Source organism: Bombina bombina, chromosome 3 (assembly GCF_027579735.1).
Source record: "Bombina bombina isolate aBomBom1 chromosome 3, aBomBom1.pri, whole genome shotgun sequence".
Classification (NCBI taxonomy): Eukaryota; Metazoa; Chordata; class Amphibia; order Anura; family Bombinatoridae; genus Bombina; species Bombina bombina.
In genome coordinates this window covers 1,048,637,955-1,048,659,356 of record NC_069501.1, presented here as the reverse complement: position 1 = coordinate 1,048,659,356, position 21,402 = coordinate 1,048,637,955, and the positions used below count along the sequence as shown (strand labels likewise).

At 40.2% G+C, this 21,402-nt stretch overlaps 1 protein-coding gene across 7 annotated transcripts in view; it reads right to left on the bottom strand.

Moving 5' to 3' along the window:
• Positions 1 to 21,402, bottom strand: part of ZNF385A (zinc finger protein 385A) — a 496,048-nt gene that overhangs the window by 6,433 nt on the left and 468,213 nt on the right. For all 7 annotated transcript variants that reach the window (XM_053708271.1, XM_053708274.1, XM_053708277.1 and 4 more), the window contains 2 exons: positions 7,414 to 7,656; positions 3,152 to 3,330 (listed from right to left, as the gene is read on the bottom strand). In XM_053708271.1, coding sequence (XP_053564246.1) covers positions 3,152 to 3,330; positions 7,414 to 7,656 — 422 coding nt within the window. The remainder of the gene's footprint in view (positions 1 to 3,151; positions 3,331 to 7,413; positions 7,657 to 21,402) is intronic.

The window sequence follows — 21,402 nt, the reverse complement described above, 5'->3', positions numbered from 1 at the left end:
TGTCTATAACTCAGTCCAGATTGGAATGTGTTGTGTGATTATTTTATTAGGTTTATAATGCTGTTTAGCAAATGTTTTTGTTCATTTAACTTACTTTAATTATATATTCTGTGTTGTGTGATTATTTTATTAGGTTTATAATGCTGTCTAGCATTTAAAGTCTTCATTTCAAAGCTTTTAAAATAATGTATTAAGTGTTACTTATGACAATTTTGAGAGGGGCCTGGAACTTATCTCCCTCACTTCCCATTAACTTACATTATAAACTGGGTTTCAATTTACAACGGTTTTGATTTACAACCATTCCTTCTGGAACCTAACCCCGGCGTAAACTGAGGGCTACCTGTATATATATATATATATATATATATATATATATATATATACAATTATATATAGGTATAGATATATACAGATATATAGAAGAATATATATATATTCAAATACTTAGAACATATTCTGCTATGTGCAGAACATTGGAATATGAAATATTTACAGTAAATACACAGTATAGCACTTTATTAAATATGAATATTGCATAAATATGATTTTACATGTTTTCATCTACTTGACTGCAAAGGGTTTCAATGCACTTATTTATATGTCTATATATGTATGCATATGTATGTATGTGTTTATATGTGTATACATGTCTGTAAATACATATATACGCATATAAATACATATACAGTATCTCACAAAAGTGAGTACACCCCTCACATTTTTGTAAATATTTTATTATATCTTTTCATGTGACAACACTGAAGAAATGACACTTTGCTAAAATGTAAAGAAGTGAGTGTACAGCCTGTATAACTGTAAATTTTCTGTCCCCTCAAAATAACTCAACACACAACCATTAATGTTTAAATAGTTGGCAACAAAAGTGAGTACAGCCCTAAGTGGAAATGTCCAAATTGGGCCCAAAGTGTCAATATTTTGTGTGGCCACTATTATTTTCCAGCACTGCCTTAACCCTCTTGAGCATGGAGTTCACCAGAGCTTCACAGGTTGCCACTGGAGTCCTGTTCACTCCTCCATGACGAAATCACAGAGCTGGTGGATGTTAGAGACCTTGTGCTCCCCCACCTTCTGTTTGAGGATGCCCCACAGATGCTCAATAGGGTTTAGGTCTGGAGACATGCTTGGCCAGTTCATTACCTTTACCCTCAGCTTCTTTAGCAAGGCAGTGGTCGTCTTAGAGGTGTGTTTGGGGTCGTTATCATGTTGGAATACTGCCCTGCGGCCCAGTCTCTGAAGGGAGGGGATCATGCTCTGCTTCAGTATGTCACAGTACATGTTGGCATTCATGGTTCCCTCAATGAAATGTAGCTCCCCAGTGCCAGCAGCACTCATGCAGGCCCAAACCATGACACTCCCACCACCATGCTTGACTTGAGGCAAGACACACTTGTCTTTGTACTCCTCACCTGGTTGCCGACACACACACTTGACACCATCTGAACCAAATAAGTTTATCTTAGTCTCATCGGACCACAGAACATGGTTCCAGTAATCCATGTCCTTAGTCTGTTTGTCTTCAGCAAACTGTTTGCAGGCTTTTTTGTGATCATCTTTAGAAGAGGCTTCCTTCTGGGACTACAGCCATGCAGAGCAAATTGATGCAGTGTGCGGCGTATGGTCTGAGCACTGACAGGCTGAACCCCCCACCCCTTCAACCTCTGCAGCAATGCTGACAGCACTCATATGTCTATTGCCCAAAGACAACCTCTGGATATGATACTGAGCACATGCACTCAACTTCTTTGGTCGACCATGGCGAGGCCTGTTCTGAGTGGAACCTGTCCTGTGAAACTGCTGTATGGTCTTGCCCACCGTGCTGCAGCTCAGTTTCAGGGTCCTGGCAAACTTCTTAAAGCCTAGGCAATCTTTATGTAGAGCAGCAATTCTTTTTTTCAGATCCTCAGAGAGTTCTTTGCCATGAGTGTGAGAGCGATAACACCAAATTTAACACACCTGCTCCCCATTCACACCTGAGACCTTGTAACACTAACAAGTCACATGACACCGGGGAGGGAAAATAGCTAATTTGGACATTTCCACTTAGGGGTGTACCCACTTTTGTTGCCAACGGTTTAGACATTAATGGCTGTGTGTTGAATTATTTTGAGGGGACAGCAAATTTACACTGTTATACAGGCTGTGCACTCACTACTTTACATTGTAGCAAAGTATCATTTCATCAGTATTGTCACATGAAAATATACAATAAAATATTTATAAAAATGTGAGGGGTGTACTCACTTTTGTGAGATACTGTATATACATACATACATATCCATATTTAGACATGTATCTCTATGTATCTCAATGCTGAAGCCATTTGCCTGCTTTTCTTTTTCTCTAACACCTGAGACCTTATATTTTTGAGCCCTTGTAACTTTTTTGTGCAATATTTTTTGAATATTTTTTATTAGATGTGTTATTAGGAGTAACTGTACTTTGTAATGTATTTTTGATGTGTTTTTGACACTTTTTTGTTTTGCAAAACAATTAACCAGAGCTCTGAGGATGTGCTAACCCAACATGCGTTAACTTCAATTGCACTCAAGTAATCACGTTTACTTTCAACTTGTAATACGAGTGAAAAACCTGATGTGTGCAAACACCTGCGATAAACCCCTCATCGCTTATGTGTTAGCGCTAAACTCGTTATCTGGCCCTATGTGTTTAACTTCTTCAAAACAGGTAGTCAAAGTTGCCCTTTTAAAAACCTCCATTCTGCTCCTGATGAGGATATGACCAGTGAGTATGCATGTATGTGTTTCCGCTTCTTATTGCTAATTAGCTGTATCTCCTTCTGGAGTGACATTTAAGCACAATTTTTACTATGGATTTAACTTCTTTACAAGGTATAAACACACAGTAAAGTTAAGGAATTTGTTAAAAAAAATAAAACTGTCCAGCAACATAAACCATTTTATTTTCTACACCAGAAATGTACTCTTCTTCTATTCAGTATGTTAAATTGTCAGACCTACTGCAGTTTGTATGGCTTTTTATTTTGTACTACAGTTCTGGCAGGTTCAGTTTAAGTAGAATTGTTGAATGTGCACAAATTTGCTGTAGCATTAATGTTGGTCAATGTCAGCTCTGCAACTAATATTGTCGCTTATACATTCTGTTCTACCTGTTTAAGTTGCCCTTCAGAAGTCACTCTGACATTACAGATCTCACAGTGGAAAGTTCTCTCTTGACTGTTGGAATCTGAAGGTCCATTCGAACAACTGCTCAATCCTCCCAGTCGTGGATAAGCCTTGATTGGACCTAACCCACTTCGTGCTTCCAGGATAGTCTTGTGCTTGGTACCTATAAACAGTGTTATTACACTTTTAGTATTTTATTCTGGTTACAATTATACACAACTTTGCATTACAAAAATGACACTAACAAACTGCTTATAATGAAGAAAGAGAGAATTTAAACGGCATACTCCAGACTTCACAAGCTTAACCTGCACATTGACTGTTTTGTCAATGCTATAGCCCATTGATATCTGCTCCTAAATAGCCTCAGCAGAGGAAAAAAAAAGATATCAAAAGGGTGTGCCCAGAGTCTGAAACACAATGCACCTTTTGCTAACAAAATTAAAATTTAAATATTTGTAAAACATTTATTTTTTTATGCAGAAATATATTATGCATATATAACGATACTGGGCCAGATTACATGTGGAGCTCTAAATATTGCTTTAATGAAAGTTTCCATAGGTTCCTATGGGAGCCTCGTTCTGATGCTGTCAGAGACGGCATCAGAACTTCATTGCCAGTGATGGCAGCAAATATAAATATATATGCTGATATACATATATATTTACTGGGAACACACAGTTCCCAATTGACCGCAAAGGCCATATTTAGTGCCGTTTGTTTTCTAACATCCCACTCCCACCAACGTTAACCCCAAAATACTGCACAGTGCAGTCATTTTATTAAAAAATAAAGATGCTGCCATCTTTATTTTTTAATAAACTACACTAGACAGTATTTTGGGGCCATTTGGGGCAGATTTATAAAATTAACCAGAGATCTGATATCTGGTTAATTTTATAAGCGCTAATTGCTACCGCAAGCTTGCAGTAGCAATAACCAGTCACTTGTAATGTCCCGTTTGCTGACACGCAATCATTTAGAGCTCCACTTGTAATCTAGCCTACTGTGTTTTATATATTCCTTTAAGTCAAATATGGTCTGTTATTTTTTTTCCTGGGCATCTATATTATCTGTCTATAATGTATCAATGTTCCAGGTTTTAACCAAAGAATAAAGCCAGAGAAATGATAAATGATACGTATTATCCCTCACTGACAATTTGAGTCACTTTGGAGGACGATAAAGAAATGGAACATGCTAAATAAAAAATAGTAATAATACACATGGTCAATACACATCTTAACACAGGGCAAAACTCATGAAAAATCTACCATACATTGAAGCTAGCAGGAATGATAAACCAGTTAATAGTCTATCATTAATAGGATAATGTTTCAATCCCACTGCAAGATAAAGCTACATAGTTTTTAGGTGTCAGTCCGTAGTTTCCTTTTTGGTAACTCTCAAAATTGATGTCAATCAGTGTGAACCTTTGGAGTGTGAACTGATTTATATGGAAGTATAAATCAGGTCTTTTTCTACACTCTCTTTGAACCATAGAATTACTGATGAGTCTGGATCTTATTACAACAATGAAAGGAAAAGATCAACCTACTTCTGAGCAAGCACAGCCTGTAATACCTTTCTACCAAATGCTGCGTGTGCTGAAACAGACACGTTGAACTAGAACTTGGTGATAAAAGAATTAGATCACACAAAATGCCTAGCTGTTTAAACTTAAAGGGACAGTCTATACTAAGAGGCCTATGTATCAAAGGTCTTGCTGACCTGATCCGACAGTGCGGATCAGGTCCGCAAGACCTCGCTGAATGCAGAGAGCACTACGCTCTCCGTATTCAGAATTGCACCAGCAGCTCACAAGAGCTGCTGGTGCAAAGCCGCCCCCTGCAGACTCAGGGCCAATCGGCCGCCAGCAGGGAGGTGTCAATAAACCCGATCATACTCGATCGGGTTAAATTGTGGAGATTCCTGTCCGCCTTCTCAGAGCAGGTGGACAGGTTATGGAGCAGCGGTCTTTAGACCGCTGCTCCATAACTTGCGTTTCTGGCGAGTCTGAAAACTCGCCAGAAACACGGGCCCACAAGCTCCATCCGGAGCTTGATAAATGGGCCTCTAAAATTGTTGTTGTTTAAAAATATAGATAATACCTTTACTACCCATTCCCCAGCTTTGCACAACCAACATTGTTATATTAATATACTTTATAACATTTAAACCTCTAAATTTCTGCCTGTTTCTAAGCCACTAGAGACAGCCTCTTATCGCATGCTTTTTTTTTTTGCTTTTCACAACAGGAGACTGCTAGTTCATGTGGGCCATATAGATAACATTGTGAGCACACCCGAGGAGTTATTTAAGATTTAGCACAACACAGAACTAAATGCAAGTCAATAGATAATAAATACAGTCATGTGATCAGGGGGCTGTCAAAAGATGCTTAGATACAAGGTAATCACAGAAGTAAAAAGTATATTATTATAACTATGTTGGTTATGCAACCAGGGATTATCTATCTTTTAAAACAATAAAAATTATGTTGTAGACTGTCCCTTTTAATAGAAAAAAAAAAAAAAAGGCAAAACACTCCTAGGCAAAATGCAGCAGATGCTAAAAACATAAAATTTTGAGAATTTAGTTATAGTTTTTGGTCAAGAGCCTGGTTTCTCAACAGCCGGGCCGTGGCCCAGTACCGGGCCATGATAGCCCTGCTGGTGGGCCCTGACCTGTCATGCCCCCACTGCACACTCTTACCCCACTGCAAACCAGGTGCAGACTGAGACCAATCAAGGCCCCAGGAACACTGTCTCACACTGACCAAAAAGTATTAAATTGTATGCAAATGAACATGTGGGCCATATAGATAACATTGTGAGCACACCCGAGGAGTTATTTAAGATTTAGCACAACACAGAACTAAATGCAAGTCAATAGATAATAAATACAGTCATGTGATCAGGGGGCTGTCAAAAGATGCTTAGATACAAGGTAATCACAGAAGTAAAAAGTATATTATTATAACTATGTTGGTTATGCAACCAGGGATTATCTATCTTTTAAAACAATAAAAATTATGTTGTAGACTGTCCCTTTTAATAGAAAAAAAAAAAAAAAGGCAAAACACTCCTAGGCAAAATGCAGCAGATGCTAAAAACATAAAATTTTGAGAATTTAGTTATAGTTTTTGGTCAAGAGCCTGGTTTCTCAACAGCCGGGCCGTGGCCCAGTACCGGGCCATGATAGCCCTGCTGGTGGGCCCTGACCTGTCATGCCCCCACTGCACACTCTTACCCCACTGCAAACCAGGTGCAGACTGAGACCAATCAAGGCCCCAGGAACACTGTCTCACACTGACCAAAAAGTATTAAATTGTATGCAAATGAACATGGTAGCCTTCCTGCCCCCAACAGGCCCCTCATCCTCCAGAGCCAGGACCCCCAACATTAAGGGCCAGAGATAGGGCACCCAACCTCCAGGGCCAGACCCCACACTCCATGGCCCTCACAGCGACAGACCCCTGCCAGGGCCCCCACTAAACCCACACTTATTGGCTTAGTTACTGATAGGGCAACTGAAAACTCCAGCTTAAGGAATGCACCAAGATCCGTGGAGATACCATTTGTGGGCCCCCCTACTTGCTGGTCCCTCGTCGCTATTTGCCTGGCTAATCAGCCCACCCCTGCTGCTCACTATATATATATATATATATATATATATATATATATACTACTGGGCCCCGGACATGTCTAGCTAAAATTTACCGGGCCTTGAGGTCACTTTGGTTGAGAACCACTGGTCAAGAGAGTATAAACGAATTTACCCAGCCAAAGCACTTTTAGTATCTAAATCATAACCTTAGCTGAACTTGCTGGCTTCTATCTAAAAGTATTCTCCCTAGAAAATACAAACAAAACTTGGTAATCAAATAATGTTAGGAACCAAATACTGAAAGGGCATCAGAGCTTCTCATCTCTTGACCAAGAGCTACTGTATAACTAAATGCCTACCCTAGTCAGGGATATCTACACATAGTTTTTCCAAGAGTGCAGTTTTAAGATGTACAGCTATTTTTTTCTGGGTGAAGCCCAGGAGGTACACCCAGTTTTTTCTCAAAGTCCCGCACAGGTCATGAGAGATGCACCTGCGAGTGCTCCCATTATCATTTTATATAGAAAATGAGAGATAGCATTGGTTTCCTTAAATAGGCTAAATATCTCTGGTTTGGTTTAGACAAATTACTGAACGTGTTTTAAAAGACTAAATGTACGTTCTTAGTTCTCACCTTTATTATGGGCTTCCAGCTGTGACGTAGAGTTCACAGATACCTTGCACAGTGCACAATACAGCTGTTTCTTGGAATCTTCGCCATCTGTTCCACTGCTAGCGGGAGCTGAAGGTGTGGGTGATTTGGCATCATTCCCTGCAGCATCGGTTGAGGGGGGACTAGTGCTGTCACTGTTTAGGATTGAGGTCAGAGTTTCCAAGCTCTCAACAGATGGCACATCCATGTCACTGCATTGTTGATCTAATAAAAAGGAAAACACAAACTGAAGCCTTAAAAAAATTCATTTAGGAAATGGTCCAAAATAACCATCAAGATAATTATTTTGTAAATAAAAAAAAGTATTATACTGGTACAGAGACTTTTTAAATCATAATTAATAGAGGGCACATAATAAAGCTATGCACCTATGAATGGGCATTCCAGTACTAATTTAAGAATGAAAAACTGTTTTAAAAAATACATTTCCCAATCAATTTTATGCTAATTCTTCTAAAAATAAGAATATGAAATGCCATTGTGTACTTCTTTATAGCATTTAAGTCCTTTATATAAATAACTGATAGTTATCATTGCCTGATAAAAAGGAGGATAAATTATTAGCTATCCCACATTAAAAATAGCAGGAACAACTTGATCTAAATGCATTATTAATTTCAATATGCCATGAAAAATGCACTAATTTCATTCACATTAGAGTATTTGTTATTTTGCTATGTTGATGTAATAGGATGATAAACAAAACAAAAATCTGTCATATGCTATTCACATATTTTAAACATATTTTTTTGCAGAGGTTTAGTTAAAGTTGTCTAAATTATTTTTGAAAATAAATTATTAAATGCTTGTTTGTTCACAACTCTCCCCTATAGACAATGGCACTTTAGTGGTAGAAAAAGGCACGACCCATAAACATACCAACAAAAAGTATTTTTTCAATTAAAGGGACAGTCTACACCAGAATTGTTATTGTTTTAAAAGATAGATAATCCCTTTATTACCCATTCCCCAATTTTGCATAACCAACACAGTTATAATAATATACTTTTAACCTCTGTGATTATCTTGTATCTAAGCCTCTGCAAACTGCCCCTTTATTTCAGATAACTTCACGTGCACGAGTACAGTGTTATCTATATGAAATACGTGAACTAACACCCTCTAGTGGTGAAAAACTGTTAAAATGCATTCTGAAAAGAGGCGGCCTTCAACTTCAAGGTCTAAGAAATTAGCATATGAACCTCCTAGGTTAAGCTTTCAACTTAGAATACCAAGAGAACAAAGCAAAATTGGTGATAAAAGTAAATTGGAAAATAGAATCATGAAAGTTTATTTTCCCTTTAAGGATATCTGTTTAACCCCTTCGCTACCATGAACTTGCCCAAAATACTGAAGATTTTTTAGCATTTTTGCTATAACTTACTTTCTTTACCTATCAAAACTATATATATATATATACATACATATGTATAGATTTAGCAGATAACCTAAGGTGTTTATTTAGGCCCATTTTGGTTTATTTCATGCCACTGATTCACCGCCAAATGCAATCATATTAAATAAAATGTTAACTTTTTCACAAACTTTGGGTTTCTCACTGAAATTATTTACACGCATCTACTGCAGTCATAAAAAATGCCATTGTATTTTGGTAATTAGAAGGCGCTAATTGTAGCTGCGCACCACACTTCTGAAATTCTCGGATGTGAAGGGATTTATTAGTTAGCTGACTAGGGTAATAGTATTCTAGTGTAAGAATTGCCCTTGACACCTCTCTGATCCCTCCCAAACAGCTCTCTCCCCCCTCCACACACACACTCCTCACCACTATCTTAGTTTTTTTTTATAAATTCATTTAATTTGATTTAATTTATTTTCTGCAGTGTAGGATCCCCCCTTCCCCTCCAACCTCCCTGATCCATCCCAAACAGCTCTCTAACCCTTCCCCCTCCCTATAGTGTCCGCCATCTTATGCACTGGCAGCTGTCTGCCAGTACCCAATTAATAATTTTTTTTGTTTTTAATTTATTATATTTCTGCAGTGTAGGGGTCTGCTTAACCTCCCCATAATTATTATGTAGGAAACCTCCCACCCTGATTCGCCCAAAATATAATATATGCTTACCTGATAAATTATTTTCTTTCTTGGCAGTGAGAGTCCACTAATCCATTCATTATCTATGGGAAATACTTCACCTGGCCACCAGGAGCAGACAAAGACACCCCAAACAGAGCATTAAATATCACTCCCACTTCCCCTAAGATCTCAGTAGTTCAAGCCGGGGATAAGGAAAAGTAGAGAGATAAAAAGGGTAAAGAGGTGCTATAAGACTGCTGCCACTACATTATTTCAGGGTGGGTTTGTGGACTCTCACTGCCAAGATTTTTTTTTTTTTTTTTTATTAGGTAAGCATAAATTATATTATCTTTATAATGGCAGCGAGAGTCCACAAATTCATTCATTACCTATGGGAAACCAATACCCAAGCTGTGGAGTCCAAGAAAAATTGAGGAAGGGAATGCAGTCCTAAGAACTAGGCACCACCACTTGAAGAACCATTCTCCAAAAAGAGATGCCTCTGCTGAGGTAAAAACATAAAATCTGTAAAATTTCATGAAAGTATGCAATGAAGACCAATTAGCAGCCTTACATATCTGCTCACAGGAAGTCTCATTCTTGAAGGCCTAGGAAAAAGACACCTCACAAGTAGAATGTGCCTAATTCTTGATGGAGGCTGCTAACCCACTTCTATATAGGCCATGCGAATCAAACTTCTGAGCCAGAAAGATAGGGTAACAGCTGTGGCTTTCTGGCACTTGCGCTTACCAGAATACAGGATAAGCATGGAAGATGATTGACGAAAATCCTTGGTAGCATGAAGATAGAACTTTAAAGCTCTAACAACATTCATATTATGTAACAGCCTCTCCTTAGAGGAAAAAGGATTAGGACAAAGAGACGGAACAACAATTTCTTGATTGATATTGTGAGTTGAGACAGCCTTAGACAAAAACCCCATCTGTGTCCGAAGTACAGCCTTATCCAAATAGAACACCAGATAAGGCGGGTCACACTGGAGGGCAGACAATTATGACACTCTACGAGCAGATGAAATAGCTAACAGAAACAACACTTTCCAAGTTAGTAACATAAAATCAATAGAATGAATACGTTCAAACTGAGCCTTTTGAAGAACTAAATATTAAGGCTCGATGGAGGACCATTCTGCAGAAACTGAAGAATATGTGGAGTCTTCATCTTGTGCCAAGGGAACCTGCGTTCCGCACACCAAGACAGATAAGCCCTCCACACCTTATGGTAAATACGTCTGGTAACCGGTTTACGTGCCTGAACCAGAGTTTAGATCACCGCCTCAGAGAATCCTATCTGGGTCAAAACTATGCATTCAATCTCTATATAGTCAGCCTCAGAGAATCTAGATTTTGATAGAAAAACTGACCTTGAGCCTCAGAGGCAGCCTCCATGGAGGAGCAGATGACATTCTCACAAGATCTGCATACCCAGTCCTGCGTGGCCACGCAGGAGCTAACAGAATTGTAGAAATTCCCTCCTTTTTGATTCAAACTACTACTCGAGGGAGCAGAACAATTGGTTGAAAAATATACACTAAATTGAAAAGCCAAGGAAACACTAAGGCATCTACCAACTCCACGAAGATCTCTCAATCTCAATCCATATCTCAGTAGTTTGGCATTGAGATGGAAAGCCATCAGATCTATCTCCAGGCACCCCCACCTGGAGGTGATCTCGCAAAACATCTCCTTGTTTAGCAACCATTCCCCGGAGTGCAGAGTCTGTCTGCTCAGAAAATCTGCTTCCCAATTGTGAATGTAGATGGCTTATATTTGGCATTGGTATGTCTCTGCCCATTGAAGGATACAAGAAACCTCCCACATCACCAGAGACCTGCGAGTTCTGCCCTGGTGATTGACATAGGCCACCGTAGTGATGTTGTCCGATTGAAATAGAATAAAAGGGATGGAACACAACTCGGGCCATGACTGAAGAACATTGAAGATGGCCCTCTGTTCCAGAACATTGATTGGAATGATCACAGGTTGCCAGGTTCTCTGAGATCTCAGAGAACCCCACACAACACCCCAGCATGTCATGCTCATAGGAAGCACATGCCCTGGAGAACTGGTTCCTGAGATAGCCACCAGGAAAGATACCCTCTCGTTTCTGGATCCAGAGATATCTCCCTAGACAGGTCTAAATGATTCCAGTTCCATTGCTTGAGCATACATAATTGTAGAAATATCGGATGGAAGTGAGCAAAAGGAATTGCGTCTGAAGCCACCACCATAAAACCTACCACCTCCATGCATTGAATGTTCAAAGGCAGAGGAGTGGATTGAAGCAGACGGCAGTCAGCCTGAAGCTTCACCCTGAGCTGATCCATTAGATAAATATGCATTTAATGACAGACTCTTTGATGATCCCCAGGAAATATACTCTAGTGTTGGGCGTGAGAGAACTCTTTTCCAGATTAAATTTCCAGCTTTGCGTCTGAAGATACCAGAGTAACTTCTCTGTGTGAGATGTAGCTAAATGTAAAGATAGCGCCTGAACCAAGATGTCTTCCAGGTATGGCGCTACAGCAATGCCCTGTAGTCTGACTATGGAAAGAAGGGCCCCCAGAACCTTTGTAAAGCTGTAGCTAGACCAAAGGGAAGAAATGATAAGGCTTGTCCAGGAAAGCAAAACTTAGGTACTGGAAATGATCTCTGTGAATTGGAATGTGAAGATATGCATCCTATAGTGGTCATGAATTGAACCTCCTATACGAGAGGAAGAATGAACCTGATGGTCTCCATCAGGGCCGCCATCAAGGGGTGACAGGGGTGACTACTGTCAGGGGCCCAATGAGCCAGGGGGGCCCCTTGAGTCAAGAACTAAAAAAAAAAAAAACATTTTTTTTTTTTTTTTTTTTACATTTTGGCAGCCACCAGTGGGTACTACAGCAGAGTGATAATTGAGCATGGGAAATGTTATTACAAGGAGTAAAGTATTAGCATTTGAGAGGATTTCTTAGTGTGCACTAAACCACTATGCGCAGTGTGAGACAGACTTGGCACTTTGTACAGTGTGTGCCTGAGTCAGACGGCAGATCACTTTCATTTGCAGAGGAGGTAGGACTTACTTAGCAAATGTTTTTTATTTCTTTGTGCAATTTTGGATTGTAACTTCAGTGTGGTAGTAGTTGTTTGGTGGGGCTAGGGGTCCATAAAAACAATTTTTTTTTTAGCAGCAGTGTATTTATGATTATTTGACAATGCTGAAGAAATTCTATATTTAAAACCATGCAGAAATGTTTCCTCCTCAATACACAAATGGTAGATGCCCTTTTGGCAGATATGCATTATATATATATATATATATATATATATATATATATATATATATATAAAACATTCCAGTTTACTGCCCCTTTATGCAAGGACTTTCCAGATGCAAGGAGGCATTTTATCTAAGATTTTTACATCTGCATAAAATTTTATACTCTTAGACTAAGATTGCTCAGTGTTTGAACAGTTTTAAGTTAACTTGTCTCATTTCAGTTTACACTACAGATGACTTAATTTTGAAATACATACCAACAAGCCTAAATCCTGCATTTAACCAGATCTAATGGTATGAGTACCACAGCTTATGGTCCCACCAAGACCATATAGAGTACAGCAATTTCAAAATCCATAAGTACAGCTGACAGCTGGGAAAATGTGTACACTATATTTGAAGTGGTGCTCTTGGTTGGGGAAAATGGGGACAAAACAAACAAACATATGTCAACCTTTTAAAGGTACTTTTCTTCATCTATCCATCTACCCAGCTCATTAATGTACAATTTTGAATTCACAGAATTATTTTTGTTTGCACATTTACAAATATGATTCTTTAAAAAGTGATCTCTTAATTTCTAAAAAATATTTTTATCATGCATGTCACACACTGTTGATTTAGGTGATGCAAGGTGCATAAATGTTTCCTCCTGTGGGTGTTTCTGTGGGTGTCTGTGTTTATGTCTTTGTGCTTTGGTTTGTGTCTCTATGAGTGTGTATGTATTTTTTATCTGTGGGTCTCTCTGTGGGGGTGGGGTGTATGTCTTTGAGCTTTTTCTGTGGGTGTCTCTGTGAGGGTGTGTGTATGTTTGTCTTTGTGTATTTTCTCTGGATGCCTCTGTGAGGGTGGGTGTGTATGTCTGTGTTTTCTGTGGATGTCTCTGTGAGGGTGTGTGTGGGTATGTATGTATGTATGTCTGTGTTTTCTGTGGATGTCTCTGTGAGGGTGTGTGTTTTATGTGGGTGTCTCTGTGAGGGTGTGTGTATGTCTTTGTGTGTTTTCTGTGGATGTCTCAGTGAGAGTGTGTGTATGTATGTCTTTCTGTGTTTTTTATGTGGTTGTCTCTCTGTGTGTATGTCTTTCTGTGTGTTCTGTGGGTGTCTCTGTGTGTGGGTGTATGTCTTTGTGTGTTTTCTGAGGCTGTCTCTGTTGGTGTTTCCTTGGGTGTATGTGCAAGTTTGAGTTTGTGTGTGTGTGTCCATTGTCTGTTCCTTTTTAGGACATTTTGACCTTACTACTAATTATTCACATCTTTCTACAGACTTTGAGACTAACAAGACCTTTCCGGAAGTAATCAATCCACCATTTAACCTTTAAATTATTGTTTAGGCAGTTCAGGGCCCTTCCTTTCAGCCACTGCATGCTGTTGTCATAATTTAGTTGTCATTTTCCTTTACAAAAAGATAATCAGAACTCCATATTTTGTTTTCTAAATCTCCTTTTTTTTATTTACAAAACTATAGTTTACCTCATTACTTGTCAGGTCAATGTAAACAAGTGCTAAGTGTCTGTTTGGGTGTCTGTGTCTGAGTGTGTTTCTTTGCGTGTCTGCTAGAGTGTCTATATGTGAATCCTTATGTGTGAGTTTGTTTGTGTGTTTCAGTGTATGAGTGTGTCTGTGTGTGTGTATGTTACTACCTTTACAACATTTCCAAGTTTAAATAGACAATTAAGAATAAAGTGCATATACGTTTTAGTCACTTGGTCAAAAATTGCACATGTCAAAGGAGGGGGGGGGCCCTGATCAATGGATGAGTCAGGGGCCCCAAAATTCCTAGTGGCGGCCCTGGTCTCCATCTTGAAGGAAGGTAACCTTAAAGGGACAAGAAACCCAAAAAAATTTCTTTCATGATTCAGATAGAGAATAACATTTTAAACAATTTTCTTATTTACTTTTATTATCTAATTTGTTTCATTCTCTTGGTATCATTTGATAAAGGAGCAGCAATGCACTAATGGTTTCTAAGTGAACACATTGGTGAGCCAATCACAATCTATATAAATCTGCAGCCACCAATCAACAGCAAGAACCTAGGTTATCTGCTGCTACTGAGCTTGCCTAGATAAATCTTTTGGCAAAGGATAACAAGAGAAGGAAGCAAATCAAATGATAGAAGTAAATTGGAAAGTTGTTTAAATGTATTCTCTGTCTAAATCATGAATGAAAATTTTTGGGTTTATGTCCCTTTAAGCATTTGCTGAGGCACTTCAAGTCTAAGATGGGATGAAAAGTTTCCTCTTTTTTGAGAACAATAAATAAATTTTAATAGAATCCTTCCCTCCTCTCTGCCTGAGGCATGGGGACAACAAATCACAGAGATATTAGATCGTCTACACAGCTTAGGAAAGCTGTTCATTTTTTCCGGCTTTCCCAAGATTGTTGAAAGGAGGAACCTGCCACTTGGAGGAGAAGATTGGAAACCAATTTTGTATCCCTGAGATATAATGTCCAGAACCCAAGGGACTTGGATGGACTGGGCCCAAACTTCCTGAGTAGAGATCATCTTCTCCCTTATTGACTTGAGACAGGCTGTTTGTTCTTGTTCCATACCTAAATTTTGGCTTCCAAGTACTCCTGGCTGCTCCTTGTTCTGACAAACGTAGCAAAAACGTCCTATAGGACGTTCCTTTGCTCTAGATTTCTTATCCTGAGGTACAAAAGTGCCCTTATTGCCAGTGACAGTAGAAATAATGGAATCCAGATTCTCCCTTAAAGGCCAAAGACAGTAACCTAGACTTGGAAACCATGTCTGCTGACCAAGACTTTAGCCAGAGAGCCCTCCTGGCTAGCAAAACGAATCTAGAGGTCTTGGCCTTGATTATGGCATCACAGATGAAAGAATTTGCTGTTTTTAGGGCATGAAGACGGTTTTGGATATCCTCCAAAGGAGATTCTACCGAAATCAGATCAGATAAAGTATCACACAAAAAGGTGGCAGCCCCAGCCACTGCAGAAATACCTACTGCAGGTTGGAAAAGCAAACCACTGTGAAGGAAGATCTTTCTCAGATAACCCTCGGGCATCCTATCCATTAAAAGATGTGCTATCCTCCAGAGGGATAGTAGTGCGTTTAGCCAGGGTGGAAATGGCACTGTCTACCTTAGGGTCAGTATTTCATATTTCAAAATGGCTATCCGGTACAGGAAACATTCTCTTAAAGCTTGGAGAAGCTTGTTTATGATGTCTGCCACCAATGAAGGTACTGATTAACAATTCAGGGGTTTTCAACTTAAGCTTAAACTCAATGTCTAATTTATGTACCTGTTAAGCCACTGAGGGTTTAGACTCAGGTAGACCTAATGTACTTAAAACCTCTTTAACCCTTTGAGTGCTAAGCACTTTCCCACCTGGGTGCTAATATTTGTTAAGGGTTTTTTTTTTTTTTTTTTTTTTTAACAATTTATTTTTAAACTTTTTTTTTTTTTTTTTTTTTCGGACCCCCAAGACTTACACTGTTGGAAAGGTTAGGCGATTACCTTTCCAATGGTGGGTCTTTTGGGTCTGTAGCTGCTTAGATGCCCCCTGCTCCTATACTTAACATTGTTAAGTATAAATAAAGTTGTGCGGTGACGTCATCACGTTATTGCGCGTGACGTCACCGCGCAAAACGGAAAACCCCGGCGATGCCTGTCACTCTACATGATCGCCGGTGTAGGAGCGGGAGGGAGCCCCCAGATCTCCCTCAAGGTGGGAGAGTGCTAGTGACGGCTCTGAGCCGTCATTAGCACCAGAGTGGGAAACTCTGTGACGGCTCAGAGCCGTCATTAGCACTCAAAGGGTTAAGTAAGTATCTTAAATGCTCAATTTTAAATCTAAACGTAATAGCCTCAGATTCTCTAGAGGAGTCAGAGGATGAAAGCTCTCCTTCAGAGCTAGCCAAGGAGTCATCAACATCAGAAGGTTGTATATGGCTGACTACTGCAGCTCCCATGGAACTACTGGTCTAGTGCTTAACCTTCTTCCTTTTTCCAGCAATTGGTATAGCACTCAGGGCAGTAAAAACCGCAGATTTTAACTGGGCGGCAAAATCATATGGAAAAGTTCCAACCCTTAAAAGTGTCTGCGTAACGGGATCACTGAGAACTGCATGTGCAGGAGTAGGGGTCACTGTTTGCAGCTGTAGAACTGGCATATCTGGGCATACAGTGGTCTGCAAATCCGCAGAAACGTCCTGAGGTAGAGAATTGTGGCAGGGATACTGCAGACATCAGAATACCAGGTCCCCCTGAATGAGACTGAGACTGTAGAACAGATGTAAGACGTGAGCTGCACAATTGCACTGGGACACACACAGCATAAGACTCGCATAGCATACATTTATTCACATAAAATAAAGGAGAAGAACCGATCTCCATCTGACTAAGTTCCAGATTAGAATCATCCATACTGAATATAAAATGGCTACAGGATATAACCATGATGGTGCACACAATAAATTAATTAACAATACCGTGAGTCTCAAGTATTCTCAACCAAATGTCTCACCCTCAACAAACTACAATGGGTAGACGCTCAATTTTAGGCGCCTAACCACCTCCATATATCAGGCGAGACTCCAGTGCCACTGCTCCGCTCTGAAGCTTTTGTGCACTGACTGTGATGCGGAAATGGCACCCAAAACTGCCTGTGGCGTGAACATTTCGACACGCCCACCACCGCAGGCCCTGTGTTTAGGGAAAGGGCTTTAGTATAGCACTAGTAAAGAGTCTATATCCGTGTCATCGGACACAATATGAGGTAGTCTGGGCATTAAGTTCATCTTGTGGGGACCGAAGAGTGAGCGTGTGCCTTTTGGGGCGTGAAGACGACAAACCGCAGAGCTCCACATCAGCTGGCCTTAGCGTTCACCAGTCAGACAAGTCTATAGCTCTGACGTGCCACTCTAAAACTACCCCTATCTGAGGTCTCATCAAGTCCCAGAATTGCCATAACAAAGTGTGCATAATAAAGGAGTTTGTTTTTAACCCCTTACTGTCCCTGGGTCTGTAAAAAAAAAAAAAAAATCTGGACCATAAAAAAAGTTTGTCTCTATTAGGCAGTAAGCCATTAGAGAGGACATTGTATACAATCAGGACTTAAGCCTATTCTGGCTGGAGAATCCTGAAACACAAAAGGAAATCAGTGTTAATAACGCCATGTACCTGAAAAGGGAGGATAGCATGGTTAAGCTAAAAGAGGCATAGGAACTTCCCTGTGACTTCCAGTAGCAAGCACATACCAAAACTCTATTAAGAGTATTACATGGCTTTCAACAACAACTGATGCAGTGAACAAGTGTGGTCGTCCCGCATGAAACGCGTCTGCTGTTGCTGCCTTTGGCAGGGGCGGACTGAGACCAATCAGGGCCCACGGGCAAAAATTAGGGAAGGGCCCCCACTGTCTCACACTGACCCAAATGTATTCAAATGTATGTAAATGTACATAGTAGCGTAGCCTCCCTACCCTACCCCTACTAGGCCCCCAACCTCCAGGGCTAGGACCTCCAACATCAAGGGACAGAGAAAGGGCCCCGAACCTCCGGGGCCAGACCCCCACTCCATGGCCCTCACAGTGACAGACACCCAACAGGGCTCCCCCACACTCTAGGGCCCACAGAGCAAAAAACCCCACATCCAGGCACAAGAGCCCCACTCTGGGGCCAGGGCCCCCACTAAACCCACTACTTAGTTACTGATAGGGCAGCTGTCAGCACCAGCTTATGCAGCACACCAGGACTCATGGAGATTCTATCTGTGGGCTCCCTGACATGCTGGGCCCTCGGTCCAGGTCCTATTTGCCCGGCTGATCAGTCCGCCGCTGGCCTTTGGTCATCTCTTTTTCTTAGATGACTTTGTTACTGTTACTTTTTGTTTTTATAGTGCACCAATACATTTGATTTATTTTTGAAGCATCCTGGCTTTAGACTTTGTGTTTAGGGACTTACGGTGATCAGGAACCTTTCTACTCATTCACTTTCCCCTGATCTCTTTTGAAGGAAACAATCTATTGAGAGCATTAAAATCCAGAAACTTCAGCAGAGCACCTCTCTCTGCCTACCTCAAAAGAACTGCTGGGAGGGTAGGGGAAGTGGGAGGCATATTTAATGCTCTTTTTGCGGTGTCTTTGCTTCCTCCTGGTGGCTAGCTGAAGTATTTCCCATAGGTAATTAATGAATTTGTGGACTCTAACTGCCATTAGAAAGAAATAACAAACGTTGGTCATGCTCATTTTAAAAAAACTATAATGTTTGTCGATTTGTCCTTTGCCCCTTGAGTCGTCACGTCTCCCGTTACCCACTATCACACAAGAACCCCCCCCCCCCATTTGACATTTAAAATCCCCAAATAACAAACACAACAATTTGTCTTGGTATAAAATAGACTGCAGTTTCTTTATTGAATTAAAATTTTTAAACACAACCATATAAATAATTATCAAAATTATCAACTACAACATATAATACGTAACCAACCAGTCATGCTAGTCCAACTTCCCCATTCAGCTTCTTTCTAGTAACACCTGAAGAAATATCTGGACACAAGAATAAACCTTGCTCTGTCTGTTAACACCATTTTAACCACCTTGCTCTAACCCCGTGCTCCCATAGTTACAGCACATGCTCTTCCACCCTGTAATAGCAACAATGGCCATACTCATGATGCACAAACAGAAGGCGGACTAGCACCCCCTACTTCTAAACTGTGACAATACAAAATGCCCTATGCAAAAGTCAAAAACAAAGAAAAGGACAGGCGGGAGGGAGATGCTGTCACAACTTACTTTCTTTTATCATGTTACCTGCTTTCTCTCCGCTTATTCCCTTACATATTCACCTTAAAACTCCACCCCTATAACCTACTCCAACCAACCAGGGCCTCCCTTCCTCCTAGGGTCAAAGGCCCCTCCCGCTACACCTTGCTCCATGTCCGGGGCCATATTTCCCTCTGTTGTATGTAACATGAAATTAATATTTAATACCATTAAGTATAAATCTTTGGAAATCTGTATACAATGTAGTAATCTCATATTTCACTTTTGAATAGTTGAACTGAAATGATTGTTCTACAGACATTTCTGAATTAAATGTAACATTTCTTCTGTTGTTCAAATGTAAAGTAACAGACAAACATCCCTACTTATGTTTCAACACGTATGTAAATACTTCCATGAAACTCAGATGCAATACTTAAAAAGCTTGTGGAGTTAAAAAAAGAACTTTGCAGATGTTGAGGGAGATTTGTAGGGAGGGGATGCTTTATTCTTATTTAAATCTCACATTATTTGACTTAAGTGATTGCTGAGTCCTTGAATTAGAATAAGCCGTTATGGAGCTTTTCTTAAAATAGTTTTGCAGCATTGCTTTGAAAGATACATATTGGGGCTGTGAGGAAATGTCTTCCATACACCAGAGGTGTTCTGCAGAGGGAGCAATAATGTTTATTGTGGTTGCTATGTGACTAAATAATTCTGTTTGGAAGGGTTCTTGGCTGGGATGCTGGGTGTGTGTCTGTGTATTTTATGAGATAGACTCTAAGCACTCTGCTTGGCAAAATCCAACATTCTGAGTCCTGTTTCTAACACAGTTTGTGTAAGCATGAAAGTGAGTGTATGAATGAGAGTCCATGCAAGCAGGTACACATGGGGATTGGAAATGCCTATTAGTTTAGGGCACACATGCAAAATTCAAAGCAAACCTACAAGATGGAGGTTGTATGATGTGGGAGCAAATATTCTGTGTCAATACTAGTGGGTAAGATGTACAGACCTAGCTCTAGTAATACAAGCAGGATAATGCACATTACCCTTTATATGTAACTCAGTCCCTTCTATACCGATTAGCATGTAAAGGAAATGAAAATCTAAAGATTGTATTACAAAATAAAATCCTTAGGGGCCGATTTACCAAGGCCAGAATGCAGCTGTTTACGTGCGAGTTTTCAGGCTTGCCGGAAACAAGACTGCTGCTCCTTAACTCGTCTGCAACCTCTGAGGCGGCGGACAGCAATCAGCCCGATCAGATATGATCATGTTGATTGACACCCCCTGCTAGGGAGAAATGGTTGTGCAATGATAAATGCCGATAGCATATGCTGTCGGCTTTTATAGATTTGCGGCAGACATGATCCTCTACAGCGGATCATGTCCGTTCGCACATTGTTAAATCGGCCCCTTAGAGTTTTGTTTCAGTTAGTCACAGGTGCCAATTTACCATTGTGACAGATCATATCTGCCGCACATCAATAAATGCCGACAGCATATGCTGTCAGCATTTATCATTGCACAAGCATTTCTATTGAAATACTTGTGCAATGCCGCCCCCCTGCAGATTCGCAGGGGCTGTCAATCAAACCGATCGTATCCGATCAGGAGGATTGCTGTCCGTCGCCTCAGAGGTGGCAGACGAGTTAAGGAGCAGCGATCTTAAGACTGCTGCTTCTTAACTCCTGTTTCCGGCAAAACAGCTCCATACGGCTGAATACGGGGCTTGATAAATCAGTCCCATAGACTGAACTACCAGCCATAGGATGCACTACTACTAGACAGATTCAATTGTTTATCTAATTCACCTATAAATAGAACAATGTCCTAAGAGTAGATTATTTAAAGGGGCATATTACTTAAAATGGTGTATATAAAAGAGTTA